The sequence below is a fragment of the Prionailurus bengalensis genome, chromosome C2, assembly GCF_016509475.1.
Source record: "Prionailurus bengalensis isolate Pbe53 chromosome C2, Fcat_Pben_1.1_paternal_pri, whole genome shotgun sequence".
NCBI lineage: Eukaryota > Metazoa > Chordata > Mammalia > Carnivora > Felidae > Prionailurus > Prionailurus bengalensis.
This window is the reverse complement of record NC_057350.1, coordinates 68802539-68815978: the sequence shown is the minus strand read 5'-3', so window position 1 is coordinate 68815978 and position 13440 is coordinate 68802539. Positions and strand designations below refer to the sequence as shown.

At 41.4% G+C, this 13440-nt stretch overlaps 1 protein-coding gene across 1 annotated transcript in view; it reads right to left on the bottom strand.

Moving 5' to 3' along the window:
• Positions 1 to 206: 206 nt before the first annotated feature.
• The window catches only part of SLC49A4 (solute carrier family 49 member 4), an 88141-nt gene continuing 74907 nt past the window's right edge, over positions 207 to 13440 (bottom strand). The window contains exon 9 of the mRNA XM_043594325.1: positions 207 to 12028. Coding sequence (XP_043450260.1) covers positions 11913 to 12028 — 116 coding nt within the window. The 3' untranslated portion in view covers positions 207 to 11912. The remainder of the gene's footprint in view (positions 12029 to 13440) is intronic.

The following is a 13440-nucleotide window of genomic DNA, read 5'->3' as shown; positions in this document are numbered from 1 at the left end:
AGAGCAGGATCACTAAATGAGATGAAAAGATTCCCAAGTCTCAGGGCCTGGTGGTGGAGCAGCAGGATTCAGCCCAGTCTGTCCTGATCCCGAGCTCCTGTTTTCCCACCATATCTTGCTGCCCAAGTGCTCAGGGAGCTTTGGCTCCACTTCTACTGCCATTTGGAGTTTGATTAAAAACAAAATGCGGACCACTTTATCACAAGTGCTTTCAATACACATTTATTGCAAAACCACAGCACAGTAACTATAACGTCAACATAACCATATTTCCTAACTGAACAGGAGATCGCCATTCTAATGCGTATTCTCCAAAGAAGCGGAGGCTTATTATATGGAAGCTCCCGCACTGTGAGTAATGACTAGAACACCCAATTCTCAACTAGGAGTTCTAAACCATTAAACATTTAATTACCACTTTGGCAAAGCAATGCACATTACCATTTCCACAATGTAACAGCACAGAGATTTTAAATGCATCTTTATTTTTCAGAATCTTCAGTATTCACAATGTGTAAAATGAAGTAGAGTTTTAAATAAAATGCTTTGCCAAAACATAGTTTCTTAAAAAGACCCGATGAAAAGGAGGGAAAATTGCATATGAATACAATTTGTCAGTGTTTACAGTTGACATTAACTATAGTTTTAAAAGAATAAAAATACTCAAGACTTCAACATTTGCTTACAAAAGTATACTTGGCCATAAAATAAAAGTCTATAAAACCCCAAATATTAAAAAAGTAAAATGCAAAAAAATTTTTTTATTAAAATGTAATACAATCTTTACATGGTAAGAATTGTTTAAAAACGCACTGAACACTTCCTAAATTGTGACGAGCGTCAGAGGGGAATTTATCACACGCACTCATGTTTTGACAGTTGCACGGACCCACAGTGTCACAGAGCCGGGCCAGTAGATATGCACACAACATCCCCAGCATCGAGTCTCAGGGTGGGCAGATTTTAAGCTCCCCCTGCCCCCCTGCACCTGTTCCTATTTATACCATATCTTGTGCTGGGAAAAGACAGTTTGCCCGGACACATGGGGTATCACGGGAGGCGGGGCACCTGCTGTCAAAGAGTCTGTATCTTCGTGTTGCCTAGATCTTAGTGTTGTCATGCTAAGAATCAGGTCTTGGAGCTGGGAGGAACCTCAAGAGATCATCTGGTCCATCCTCAGTCCTCTGGCACAGCCCTGTCCCATCCTCTTAGAGCCCCAGAAGCAGAGAGTCTGCTGCAGCCTGCTGGACACTATTTCACTCTGAAAACCAGAACTTCTTGTGTTTAACTGCAGCAGTGTCAGCCAAAAACCATCCCGGAAGGAAAGTACTTTGTTTCTCCATAGACTGAATGAAAGGAGTCAGGGGCTTCACTGCAGCCTGGGACGAACAGGAGAGGGCCGGAGGCATGAACAGGAATGAGACTGGAGGCCCAGAGGCAGGCTCAAGGCTGACGGCAGGGTCACCTACAGGAAGTCCGGGGAATGGGAGTGGAGGAGCCTGACTGGCATGCTAGGCCCCCGGTGTGGATGGTGGTGGCCATGGGACTGTTGCAGCCTCTTATGTGAGGCCCTGCCTCTGTTCTGCTTCTGCAGTCATCCTACCTACCACCTGCGGCCTCTGCTGGCCTTCCTGCCCTGTCTGGCAGTGCAGAACCATGTACGCCACAGAACTATGAACAGTATAAAATTAGACCAGATACCTGGTGGCTTAAGAACAGAACAACAAAGTGCTTGGGCTTTGGGATAGTGATTCTGGTTGGACAGGCTTTCTCACTTGCTTCCAGGAGTGTGACTGAGAGGGCGGGGGTGGATGGAAAAGTCTGAATGGAGTAAGAGATGGGAACTTGACTTGGATCTGAGTTCACTTGGACTACTCAAGATTTCTGTGCATCTAAGAATTGGCATGAGAAGTAACTACTCTGGCAGAGCGCATGAAACACAATGGGGTATTGAAAGCATGCCTTCAATTACAGAACATTCCTTGGAGTTTGGAAGGGAGGGGAGACTGTTAAAGTTACAGACTTTGGAGTAAAACACAGTTCCTCTTGGGAGGCAGTGCATGTCTACATTCCCACTGCTTTCTCAGAGCAGAACAGGAAACCCCTCTATGCCAGACAGGGCATCTGTGAGGGCAGGGCTCCCAGATGGCTGGTTCCACCTTCTAGCGCTCCCCCAGGCTTGCGTGCGTGAAGTGGGAAATGTGGGGGCTCTTGGCCCACTGCTGCAATTCCTCCTCACTTGGGGTCCTCTGCCTTGATGTGTTCTGTCTCCCCTCTGCCACTCTATTTCTTGACCACCCCTCTCTGGCCTCCATCCTTTGAAAGCAAGAACTTCTCAGTGCAAATGGGGAGTGGCTCCGGAACAGATGACAGGGAGGTTGTAGGATCCCCAATCCCTCTTGAGCTGAGAAAGCAGTTGGCCAGACATGCCGCAGGCAGGATGTACTTGGAGGCGGGAGGCTGGGCCAGATGACTCAGTGAGAAGCAGCCAGATTCAGGACTATTTTCCAGAATCTACTTCTACTACAGCTCTGCCTCTAAACCTCCTTCTCCACTTTTGCTCAGCAGATATGTTAACAAATTCCTATAAGCCTGGCTTATGTCTCACTAACTCTTCCACAGAGGTCTCCTGGGCCTCCTTACATGGCCTTGTCTCCTCCTTGCTAGAGGCTCATCCCTTTGCCCAATCCCATGTCTGAATGAGCACTAACAGATCGGAAATCTTTGGAAGCGTTCCCTAAAACCTTTCCCCCCTTTTCAAGTCATCAAAACAGATTTCTCTGCCTTTCCCTTCAAAAGCTGTCCCAGAGTATTTTATACTAAGAAGGTTACATAGCCATACATTGATTATGGATACGCCTGGATTTTTAATGGCCCAAGAAAACAGGATTTAGAACATGTTCTTCCAAATAGAAAGATCCCACAGATAATTGTAGAAATAAGCCACAGGGGGCGCCTGTGTGGCTCAGTCTTGTGTTCGGCTCAGGTTGTGATCTCACTGATCATGAGTTCAAGCCCTGCATCGGGCTCTGCACTCTACATGGAGCCTGCTTGGGATTCTTTCTCTCTCCCTCTCTCTCTGTCCTTCCTCTGCTCGTGCTCTCACAGCCTCAAAATAAATAAAGTAAAAAAAAAAAAAAAAAAAGCTACAAACCTTCCAGCAGCCTTTTGCGGGGGGGGGGGGGGGGGCTTGCTAGCTTTGAATTACACAGTTTTTATGAATGGACTCATCAGAAAATGAATGTGAGGCCCAGCATAATATCTTGTTTCTGCACCCTCAGTGCCTAGCCCAGGGCTCAGCATGCAGCAGGAGCCCAAAATATACCAGTTGAATGATGAGACCCAGCCTCCTCCATCCTAGATCTTTTTTCTTTTTTCTCTTTTAATATGACCTGCCTCTCCTGGCATTTAATATTGGCTATGATGAAATCCCTGCCTGACTATTTTAGAATGTTCCATTATGTTCAAATTGTATTATAAAGTACGCAGAAGAGAAAGATCATAGTCGGCTCTAAGATAAAAGAAGCAATTTTGTAGGAAAAAAAATTAAAGTTAAAAAAAAAACATGAAATAAATTCTAGGACCTAGCTAACAAAGAATTTACTGGTAGAGCAATATTGATAAAAGACCAAATAGGAAAAGACTCAGCAGCTGGTTCATTAGAATAACCTTTCCCCCAGTTCGGGGGAAGGACAATTACAGGCGACAGAAGGTAGCATGGAGTTGTCCTGCCTGGGGGTCTATACTAAGCTTCGGTGAAAAAGACAACAAATATGGAAAGGCTTCTCTATTCTTAGATAAAAGAGGGTGAGGTGGCAGGGCTAAGACATCAATCGATGTTTTTTCCCTGAAAAGAAAAAGGGTAATGCATTTCCTTGGGACATGGAGCAAGGATTCTAGGGCATGAGCTGAAAGGGCAGGAGGATTATGGAGGAGAGGGACCACCCCATCGGAGACATCTACGTCACTTACTAAAACGATTTCTCAGTAATAACTTACTCACTGGGAAGAGCAATACAATGTGAATGAGTGAGTTCAGGAAAGAACTAAGAAGAAAGAGACCACCCCAACACACCCCTTCGATCTTAGCTGAATTCCACTGGGCTGACCCTGTCCTGCCTATGGCAGGTGAAATGGGAGCCATCACCTCTCATGACTTCTTCCGGTCACCTTCTCTGAGTCACAGACCTAAATAGAAATAGGTAGCTGTGTGTGTAGGTCAAGAAAGCAATTTTGTTTGGGACACGTGGATGCAGTTTAGTGGGAGGGAAGCAGAATTTTCCTGAAGTTTAATTTTCACAAGCCTCCAAAATGATATATTCCTGGTGGAGAAAGAGATACATTTGACACTGGGGACATTTGCAATAAATAAAATCATCTACAGAACTAAACCCTGACCTTTTTAGCATCTTTGGATTTCTGCGAAGTCTTTGGGGACCAGGACTTTGCTAGCGATGCATCAAGTGTGCTTGGGTTCACTCGCAGGTGGAGAGACCTGAAGGGCTCCCACAAAGTCTCTAGTCCCCAGAATAGCCCTTTATCTAGCTGACAGGTGGAAATACCAAGCTCTCTCATTACAAATCCTTCTTTGGTGTTTAGTCTTTGTTGTTAAAATTCAAAGGAGACTCGCAAGGCCTTGTGAACAGGTGTATCTTAGTGTGCACGCAGTTGTTCGATTTGTCTTCGGAGGAAGGTGCAGGTGCCAACAACCTTCCCAACTTCCTGAAGGACTAGTAACCCCCCAGCCCTGTAATGATGCTAAGGTTTGGGAGTCCTCATGCCAGAATTGACTCTATGCTCCCACACAGATATAGGCTCTGTCTACGATGAAAATTTCAATAGAACAAAATATCTTTTCCTTGAAATCAGTTGTGGTTAACGATGATATGAGAAAGATATTTAGGTTCCGGCTGGACATAATTCAGGATTTGGGAAACTGTCATTATTTCTTTTAATTGTTAGCTCAGAAGAGCATTTGTTTTTGTTTTTAAAAACATATCTAAAAGGTCCTGAAGGATAGAAATGTCTTTTGTTTTTTCGGATTCTCTTTCACAGGCACACATTTCACACATGCAATTACTCTGTACACAGAATGAATAAAAGGATGAATGAAGGAATACACGGGTATGTTGACAGCCCGAGAGCTTCTCTCATTTCCTGACACCTATAACACATCACTGCCTTATAATAGTTCCTCATTTATTTGAAACGATAATGTATAATTGGAAGTACTGATGGATAGGTATTGCACTCATGTTGTTTTCTACTTTCTGTGGTGTGTGACCAATAGGTATATAAAACTTTTCGGCCAAAAGAAACATCTACTCTGACTCTCTTAATGTAGAGGTGTGGAAGCTGAAGTTCACAGAGAACAGGTGATTTGCCCAAGGCCCCAAGGGTGCCCAGCAGCTGCCCTGGAGACAGAGGCTGAGACCCAGGCCTCCAGACTCCCAGCCTCATCTCTTTTTTTGGTTCATTTCTCTCTCTGACAGCTGTGCTCACATTAGAATCTCAGTGAAGCCTTATTTACTAACACCTGCACACAGGTCAGACGTTGGCATGCTACGCCTCTGCTCTCATTCAGTAAATATCCGCACAGCGCTCTACTGACAGAATGTGGCCAGGTAGAGATGACATGGAAAGCAACTTGCAATTCTTTTGGGGCCATGACTCTCAAAATACAAGTTTGAGGATGGGCTTTCGCATCTGATCTGACAGTTTGATTTCTACAGGTGTAAACCCATTACTGACTCACGATGAATCACAGCAAGCCAAGGGATGGGTTTCCTGGTTTGGCCTGACTCCAGGGAACAAATGCAGTACTCTGACCTGGCTCCCAGAATGCTATCTCAACATCAAATGGCAGATTTTCTCTTATTGGGTTTGATAAATTTAATACACCCTGCATTTCATATACGAAGTCCTTTGGGGAAATAAACAGTACCTGTAGCTTGTCTCCTACCACAGACAATGAAAAAGCCATATCTTCTTGTCAAATGTGCAGTGGAATCGTCCATGTGTTCACAGTAGGAGGGCCACTGCACACAGGGAAACATGAAGGTGCTGGAAAGCTCTGCAGTTTTAGAGACTGCATGTGCTTAATCATTTCCTACTACTTAAGTAAGAATGGACCTGAGTTTTTTGAACTGGAAGAGACCTTAGGGAACACCCTTGTTCACTCCTTCACTTCAGAGATGTGGTAAATAAGAAATGAAGTGACTTGCTCCAGGTCAAATAGCTGAAGACGCCAGGCCTGGGATACGGGGGCTCCTGGGTCTCTCCAGTCTAGTACATGAAGAAACTGGCCAGCTCTCCTCTCTAAAGCTGGCAACTCAGAATATCTGGGTTTCACACAGCTTGCTTTCAAGCAGAGTCAGGAATACGTAAGAAGATACAACCAGAAAGGGGAAAGCTGGATGGGAAGACGGGCAGGAAAAGAAGAGGAGGTGACCAAGCCAACCTATGCTCTTGTCTTACTACAATTAATCAGTTTTATGGGTAGCTAGCTTGAAAGATAGGATAGCTAAGGAAGGTGGCCAGGAAAATAGTAAGGATTAACAGAATCTTCACTAGCCATTGTTTAAAAAAATGGAATCACATAGTTTATTCTCTTGACTCCACCTTCTACAGTATTTGTGCCTCTGCTGAGACGAGGAAGCCCTGTCAAGAAAATCTATTTGGGTTTTGGTGTGGGTCATTCACTCTCTTCTCTCACAGTACATGGGCCTTAGTTGGTGACATAAAAACAGAAACTCTATTTCCAATAAGAAAAAACAGAATATTGCATGTTGGAATTCATCTTTACGCTTCAGGATGTGATAGAGCTTGATGGGACACAAACAGGTCTGTGAAATGTCTCTACTAACCACTCCTACATTTGATAGAGACTCATCTGGGAGAGAAATAAGGATCTCAGAAACTCCTGCTTCTGCCCAAGAAAGTTAAAGCCAACATGGTCTAAGAAACAGTTCCCTAAACGACTTGATTTTAAGTTCCCTCTAAGTATCTATACATATGTATGCAAATGCATAGAAAAATTTCTGAAAGGATTCATAAGGAATACTTTGGAAAAGGGGAATGGAGTCAGCACGTTTGTACGGAGGTAGACTTCGCTCTGTATTTCTGTACTGGGTATTTTATAATGGATAAGCATTCATGCACTTCGTGTTTAATTTTCAAAAAATTAAAAGAAATGGAAGAAATTTTACTTAAAAAATTTGTTTCTGGTTACCACATTGATCACTTATGGAAAGAATGCTGGTCTAGGACTCAGTTTACCTGCTAAAACTTGCCTGTGGCATTGAACCTGAAAGGTTCTCTGTTAATCTGTACAATGAGGTAGTTGGATTAGATCATCTCCTTGATTCCATGATTCATCTTGGGTTAATGAGAAGAAAATCAATCTGAATTAGAAAAAGTTTAAATTAAGTTGTACTAAGCAGACATTTCACTTTTTACCATTTAGGTAAATTAAAAGTGTCTCCAAGTCATTCTTGACATTCTGGTCATGACTGTAGAAGCTTCCCTTGCAGACTAGAAGAGCCAGGAGGGAACCCTGAGAGCACTGTGATGTGGGGTTAGAGCTAAAATGGTTTGTTGTGTTTCTCTCATTTTATCAAGCTAAAATGAATTCCACGCTTTCCTTTTGTATTTGCTTTTTTTGTTTGTTTAGTTTTAGTTTAGTTTTTTTTTTTTTAAGGTAATTCTCCCTTGTTGAATGAAAGAACAGCTAGGGTGGGGTAACCTTTTGCTCTCACTTTCTGAGTGTGGGTTGAGATGGAAAGCTATTATAATAGAGGTCTTCCAGGTTCCAAGGCACAACAGAAAGACTACAGAAGGCAGTTTAATCAGCCCATATTCTAAAATGCAGCAAATAATGACTAGAAAAGCTTGTTAGAGACCTTTGTCATTCCCATTTCAGGGAATATTCTAACTTAGCAGACTTGCTGTGGGAGAACTGTTAAATCTTTCTGGATTTAGTCATGCTAGCGTCCTGCTCAGGAAAGGGAAGCCCAGCTGCGTGGCCTTAGAAGTATTCAAGAATGAGACCACGCTTTTGCCTCAGAGCTTAGGGTGGAGTTCAGGGGGAAGCCTGTGCCAGGAAGTCAGTTTGAGGAAGCAGACACCTAGGAGAGTCTCAGACACCTGAAAGGACATGCCTGCTTAGGGTAGCGAAGGTGTCTGCTTACTGAGCACACAACTACCTCCATTGAGCACAAAGTACCCAATGGATGCTGTTAAAAGAACACCCCAAAATCTCCCGGTCAGCTTTTGTTCTTCTAGGGTGGTCCAACACCACCTGCCTCTGAAGCATTGCTTATATTTTCCTAACAGACTGACGAACTGTTTGATAGTATGGAAATAAACTTTAATTTGTCCCTTTCTGTATAATTCCAAATTAAAGTGGATTTCTATTGTTCCACTAACTACAAAACACGCCTAGTCAAATACCCTCATAGTTTTTTGTATGTTTCTTTTTTAATATGGCACTTTCTTCTTATCACAGCTTTTGCACTTATTACATAAGATGGTATAATCATAGTAATTCCTGTACTTATTATCTCAGGCACAAGTGTGGAATTAATGTGATTTTTAACATTAATTTAAAGTAAATTTACTGTGCATTTGTATTTGATCTTGAGTTTGAAATGAGCTTCTACTTATGCAAGCAGCAAGACGAATGCCTAGATTTTAGTAAAAATAATAGTAAAAAAACCTAATTTAAAGTAGATGGGAATTTAATCTCTTCGATTTAAAATCTCTTAGCTTGAATCCCTCATTAGAAGGGCTTCATAAAAACAAGCTGTAAACATTCTCAATAATTAAGCATAAATATATGATCTATGATAAGGCTTGGCCCTTAAGCCATATATGCTTAAATATACAAAATTATACTTGTACTCGATTCCCTCTTGCTATTTTATTAGCTCCATCCTCCAGTGAAATGCATTTGTGTGTGTAATTATCTTGCTCCTATGCCTCCACCATGGACCATATTAAAAAATGTTTCTTCCCATAAACTGTGAAGTATTCATTGATAAGCCACAGGGAACTTACACTATAACATGTCCTTACCAATTAATGCTGTTGACTTGGTTTATGAGGATTGAATTATTCATCAGAATCTTTTTATATTATGTTCCTGCAAGCTAAGACTTAGAGCACCAACAGGGTGAAGAAAACAGAATGATCTTACTTAAAAAACAGTCACCTCAATTGGACCCCTGTACTTTCCACACTCCATAATGATGATTTGCTCTTAAGTCCCACTGTGTATGAACATGGAGGGGTGCTCATGAACACCCCCAAAAAGTCCAAATTAAGCTGATGTTTTGTGAGGTAGGGAAAAACATTGCTTTGGGAGTCAGACAGTGTGGGTTTTAGTTGATTCTACTTTTGTCACTACTAGAATTGTGACCTTCGGCAAGACCCTTGACCTTTCTGGGATGGTTTCTATAAATTCTAAAATGAGGGCTTGGCTTAGTGGAGTGTTAAGACTTCTTTCATTATAAAATATCATTACAAATCTGCAGTATTTGTTTAGAAAGTACAGAGACAACAGCTGGTCTATTTTTATGCATGCTAGAAATAATCACACAAAGTGAAAAAAAAATATGACTTGAAACATTCAGGAAATACTGTGTAATCTTCTTCCCCCACCCTCCAAAGTCCTTTGGTTATATCAGGTTTGGTATATGAAATTTTGATCACTTAAAACATGGCAGTTTGTGATCAGAACAAGCATCTGCCAGATATGAATGAGCTGGAAGGACCATCTCACCTCACGTATGCTAAGACAATGGCTGGTGTCTGGTACAACGTAGGAATTTTTGATCACTACTCACTTGGGATGTCTTTCAACTAAATAGTCATTTAGGTAATATTTTTAATATTTTTCTTTACTTTTTATTAGAAGTAGAGTTAGCTATAATTAAAATATTTTGTATCACGTCTTAATTATAGCAAAATTTCATAGAGCAGTCCTCAAACAGCGGTTGTAGTCAGTGGTTCTGACTACAACCAAATACTTCATAGTTCTTCCCTCTCCTTTCTGTCTTCTGTCTATACAGGAAGGGGTGGTGGTTCTTTTAGCACTGGCTCACGGACTACTCCTATCTCTAGTGGCTGGCTTTCAATCATCTTCAAGAAATCTGCTTTCTTTTTATTTAAGAATGACAGGGTTAATTGGAAGTAAGCCCAGCCTTCACAGGTTTTCTTCTCTTTAGCAAGTTCCTTAGTTCCTTCCATTCTCGCTGCTAAGTTAGCAGGATGGTTATAAAGGGGTTGATTTAAAGGTGACTGAAGACAGATGCTGAAGGGGAGGGTTTTCTTACTTTTCAAGGAGCACAATTTAGGATCTTAGAAGAAAGCTTAGGTCCTCCTCTGAGATTGAGGTGAGTTAACACACAGCCTTCAAATTACCAAGAGGGGAGAGGAGGGGCATTTGGGACTGTGTGTGACGGTGTGTGTACATGTGTAGAGAGGAGTAGAACTGAGGGCTGACTAGCTCTCTCTAACTGCATTTTGTCCCCATGGCTAATGGAAGGAGCTGGCTTGTGCTCTGTCCAGAAAAAGACAAATAAAATACAAATTTGGCTGACAAGGAAGATGTAAATTTCAACTGAAGAGAAAAAGAGGGGGTGGAAGGAAGCTGAGAATAATGAAGGCAAAGAAAGTACTGTTTTTGTCTTTTTGAGAAAACGTTTGGTTTCCTTGGGTAAGGGGAATTATGTAAATGTGAACAGTGGTAACAGCATAATCCCACCGGAGCATATTTTATATCACAGTGAAATATATGTCTGAGAGCTGTCCAATGAGTAACTGTCATTTTTTTAAAAGCTATCCTCCATACAAAGAAAACAGGTACTGGCAAAATATCGTCCTCTCAAATGTACTGACTCCATATAGAACTGAATTGAAACAACCTGAATTGAAACACAAGAATGTAATTCAGATATAACTCAACAGATTTGAAGATTTCAAGGTTATAAATTGTTATTTTCAAACAAGGACCATTTAGTAAAATGCAACCCTAGGAAATAATAGCTGGTGCTGGACTTTACATCCCATGCCACCATGTACATATGCATATATATAGGCTGAAGACACAGAATGTTCTATGTGATTTGTCATTTCACTTTTAACAAAGTGCTAAATCAGAACGGAATTACATTTTTCATACAATACTTAATGCGACTATATTAAACATTTAGTCACCTTTAATATAATTATTTAAGAGCCTAGTAGATGAAACTGTATTTCACAGAAACAAGGATAAGTTGAGATCGAGACACAAATATGTGCTCTGAAGTCACTGGGAAGCACTTGCTCACCATAATAAAGATGGCCAAAGGTTTCCGACCTAATTAAAAATAAGGAGTCATATAAGAAATGGCTTTATTAGAAAAAACGTAGTGTACACGTGGCTAAATTTTATCATTGATATACCTGTTGGCTATTTTATAATTAAAATCTGATTTAGGGTTTAAACTTCTTTAGAAGTTAGTGGCATTTCTTCCTATTCTGATATGTGACTTCGGTAAGGTATGTGATAGATACCCTTTATTTCTTCCCATAATTACAATTAATCAATCAGTAGTTTAGCACTGGCACAGAACATAGAGGGCATTATTTAGGTAGTGCTTTATGTGTAAGATATCCACACTTCCAACCCCAGAACCAGGCACGGGTATGCCATTTAGAGTCTTTAAGCCCCCTATTATCACTCAAGTCCCACATTATTGTTACCTAGTAGTCATGAAATGAATATGATCATCTGTAACCTGACAAAACCTCTGAGTAAAGCTTCTCTCTTCTCCTTTTTTTTTCCTGTTAGGTGTGCAACTCCAAGCAAATGTGCAGTATGCCGTATGATTTGCAGTCCCTTTTCAAACTCCTTCAAGTCTGTGCTATTAAACTGAGACAACCACATCAAGATAGAGTCTGTCATAGGATTCCCTGAAGCACAGAATGAGGAGGAGACTGAGCAAACACGACCCGGGAAGGCACCAGTTGAACCAAGACAACTCTGTAAGACAAAAACACACAGTTGTAAGCATTCACATGTCACCAGCAGAACAGCACCTGTATGCCGGGAGCAATCGCTGTGCATTATTCCAAAGCAGTTACACTAAATGCATCATGGAAGGCCTGGAAACCGGTGTTCAATAAACGGCGATCTGGAGTCTGGGTGATACATATGATGTATTATACCGCTTTCATGTGGAACATTTTAAATCAATATTATTAATAACTTTTCATCAGTTTAACTCACCTTGACCTTGGTGGCAAAAAAAAAAAATCCATTTCTTCAAAGAAAAAATAATCAATCACCTTTAAATGTTCGTTTGCTATTTTTTAATGCTATCACTATCACTCTCATCTCTGTTTAGAAATATCTGATGGGTTAAAGATAAGAAAATGACCTGAATTTTGAGATAACTTTTTTAGATTTCCTTGGACAGAAAAATCTAGTTCTTAGAAAGTAGTAATGATTGTAAAACAGGTTAGAAAATGTATGAAAAAAATAAAGTGAAATCTAACAAATTAATCCTAATTCTACCCTCAGAAAAACTACTGTGAATATTTTGGTTTGTTTCTTTCTGTTCTTTTCTCCCCCCTACCAGCATAAATGATGTCCATTATCTGAAAACCTACAGGAATCCTCTAAACAGGTGATTCTGCCATTACTTGCTTTAATGGTATCAAGAACATCCTTCTTCAAAAATGCTCGCTCGTGGGGCGCCTGGGTGGCGCAGTCGGTTAAGCGTCTGACTTCAGCCAGGTCACGATCTCGCGGTCCGTGAGTTCGAGCCCCGCGTCAGGCTCTGGGCTGATGGCTCAGAGCCTGGAGCCTGTTTCCGATTCTGTGTCTCCCTCTCTCTCTGCCCCTCTCCCGTTCATGCTCTGTCTCTCTCTGTCCCAAAAATAAATAAACGTTGAAAAAAAAAAATTAAAAAAAAAAAAAATGCTCGCTCGTGAATTCAGGGCTTGCCTACAGGCCAGTCCCAGTCTTGTGCTAACAAGACACACCCACTCGCTGTGGCTGCCCGTGGCTGCCTCCTCCAGCTCCCGTGGCCCTTGAGCTGTGCATCCATTTGGCTTCCTTCTACCCAACCCTCCTTGGCAGGCAATCCTGAGGCTCTGGGAGCACAAGTGAGCGGCTCCCTGGCATGAAGAGGTTGGGTTGGTGGTGGTGGGGATAACTTCCCTAGTTTAATATCTATTTAGCAATTTCAATGAAAACAACAACAACAACAACAACAACAACAACAACAACAACAATAACAACAAATGAAGGGAAAAAGCTCCCTGGTACATTTTTTTCCTTTGGGCACTGCTATAGGTTTATATTTTCCTTTTGTACTTCTACAGAATACTAATACTGCCTTAATCTTCAAAAATCATCCTAAAGATTTCTACACTGCTGCTTTCAATCAA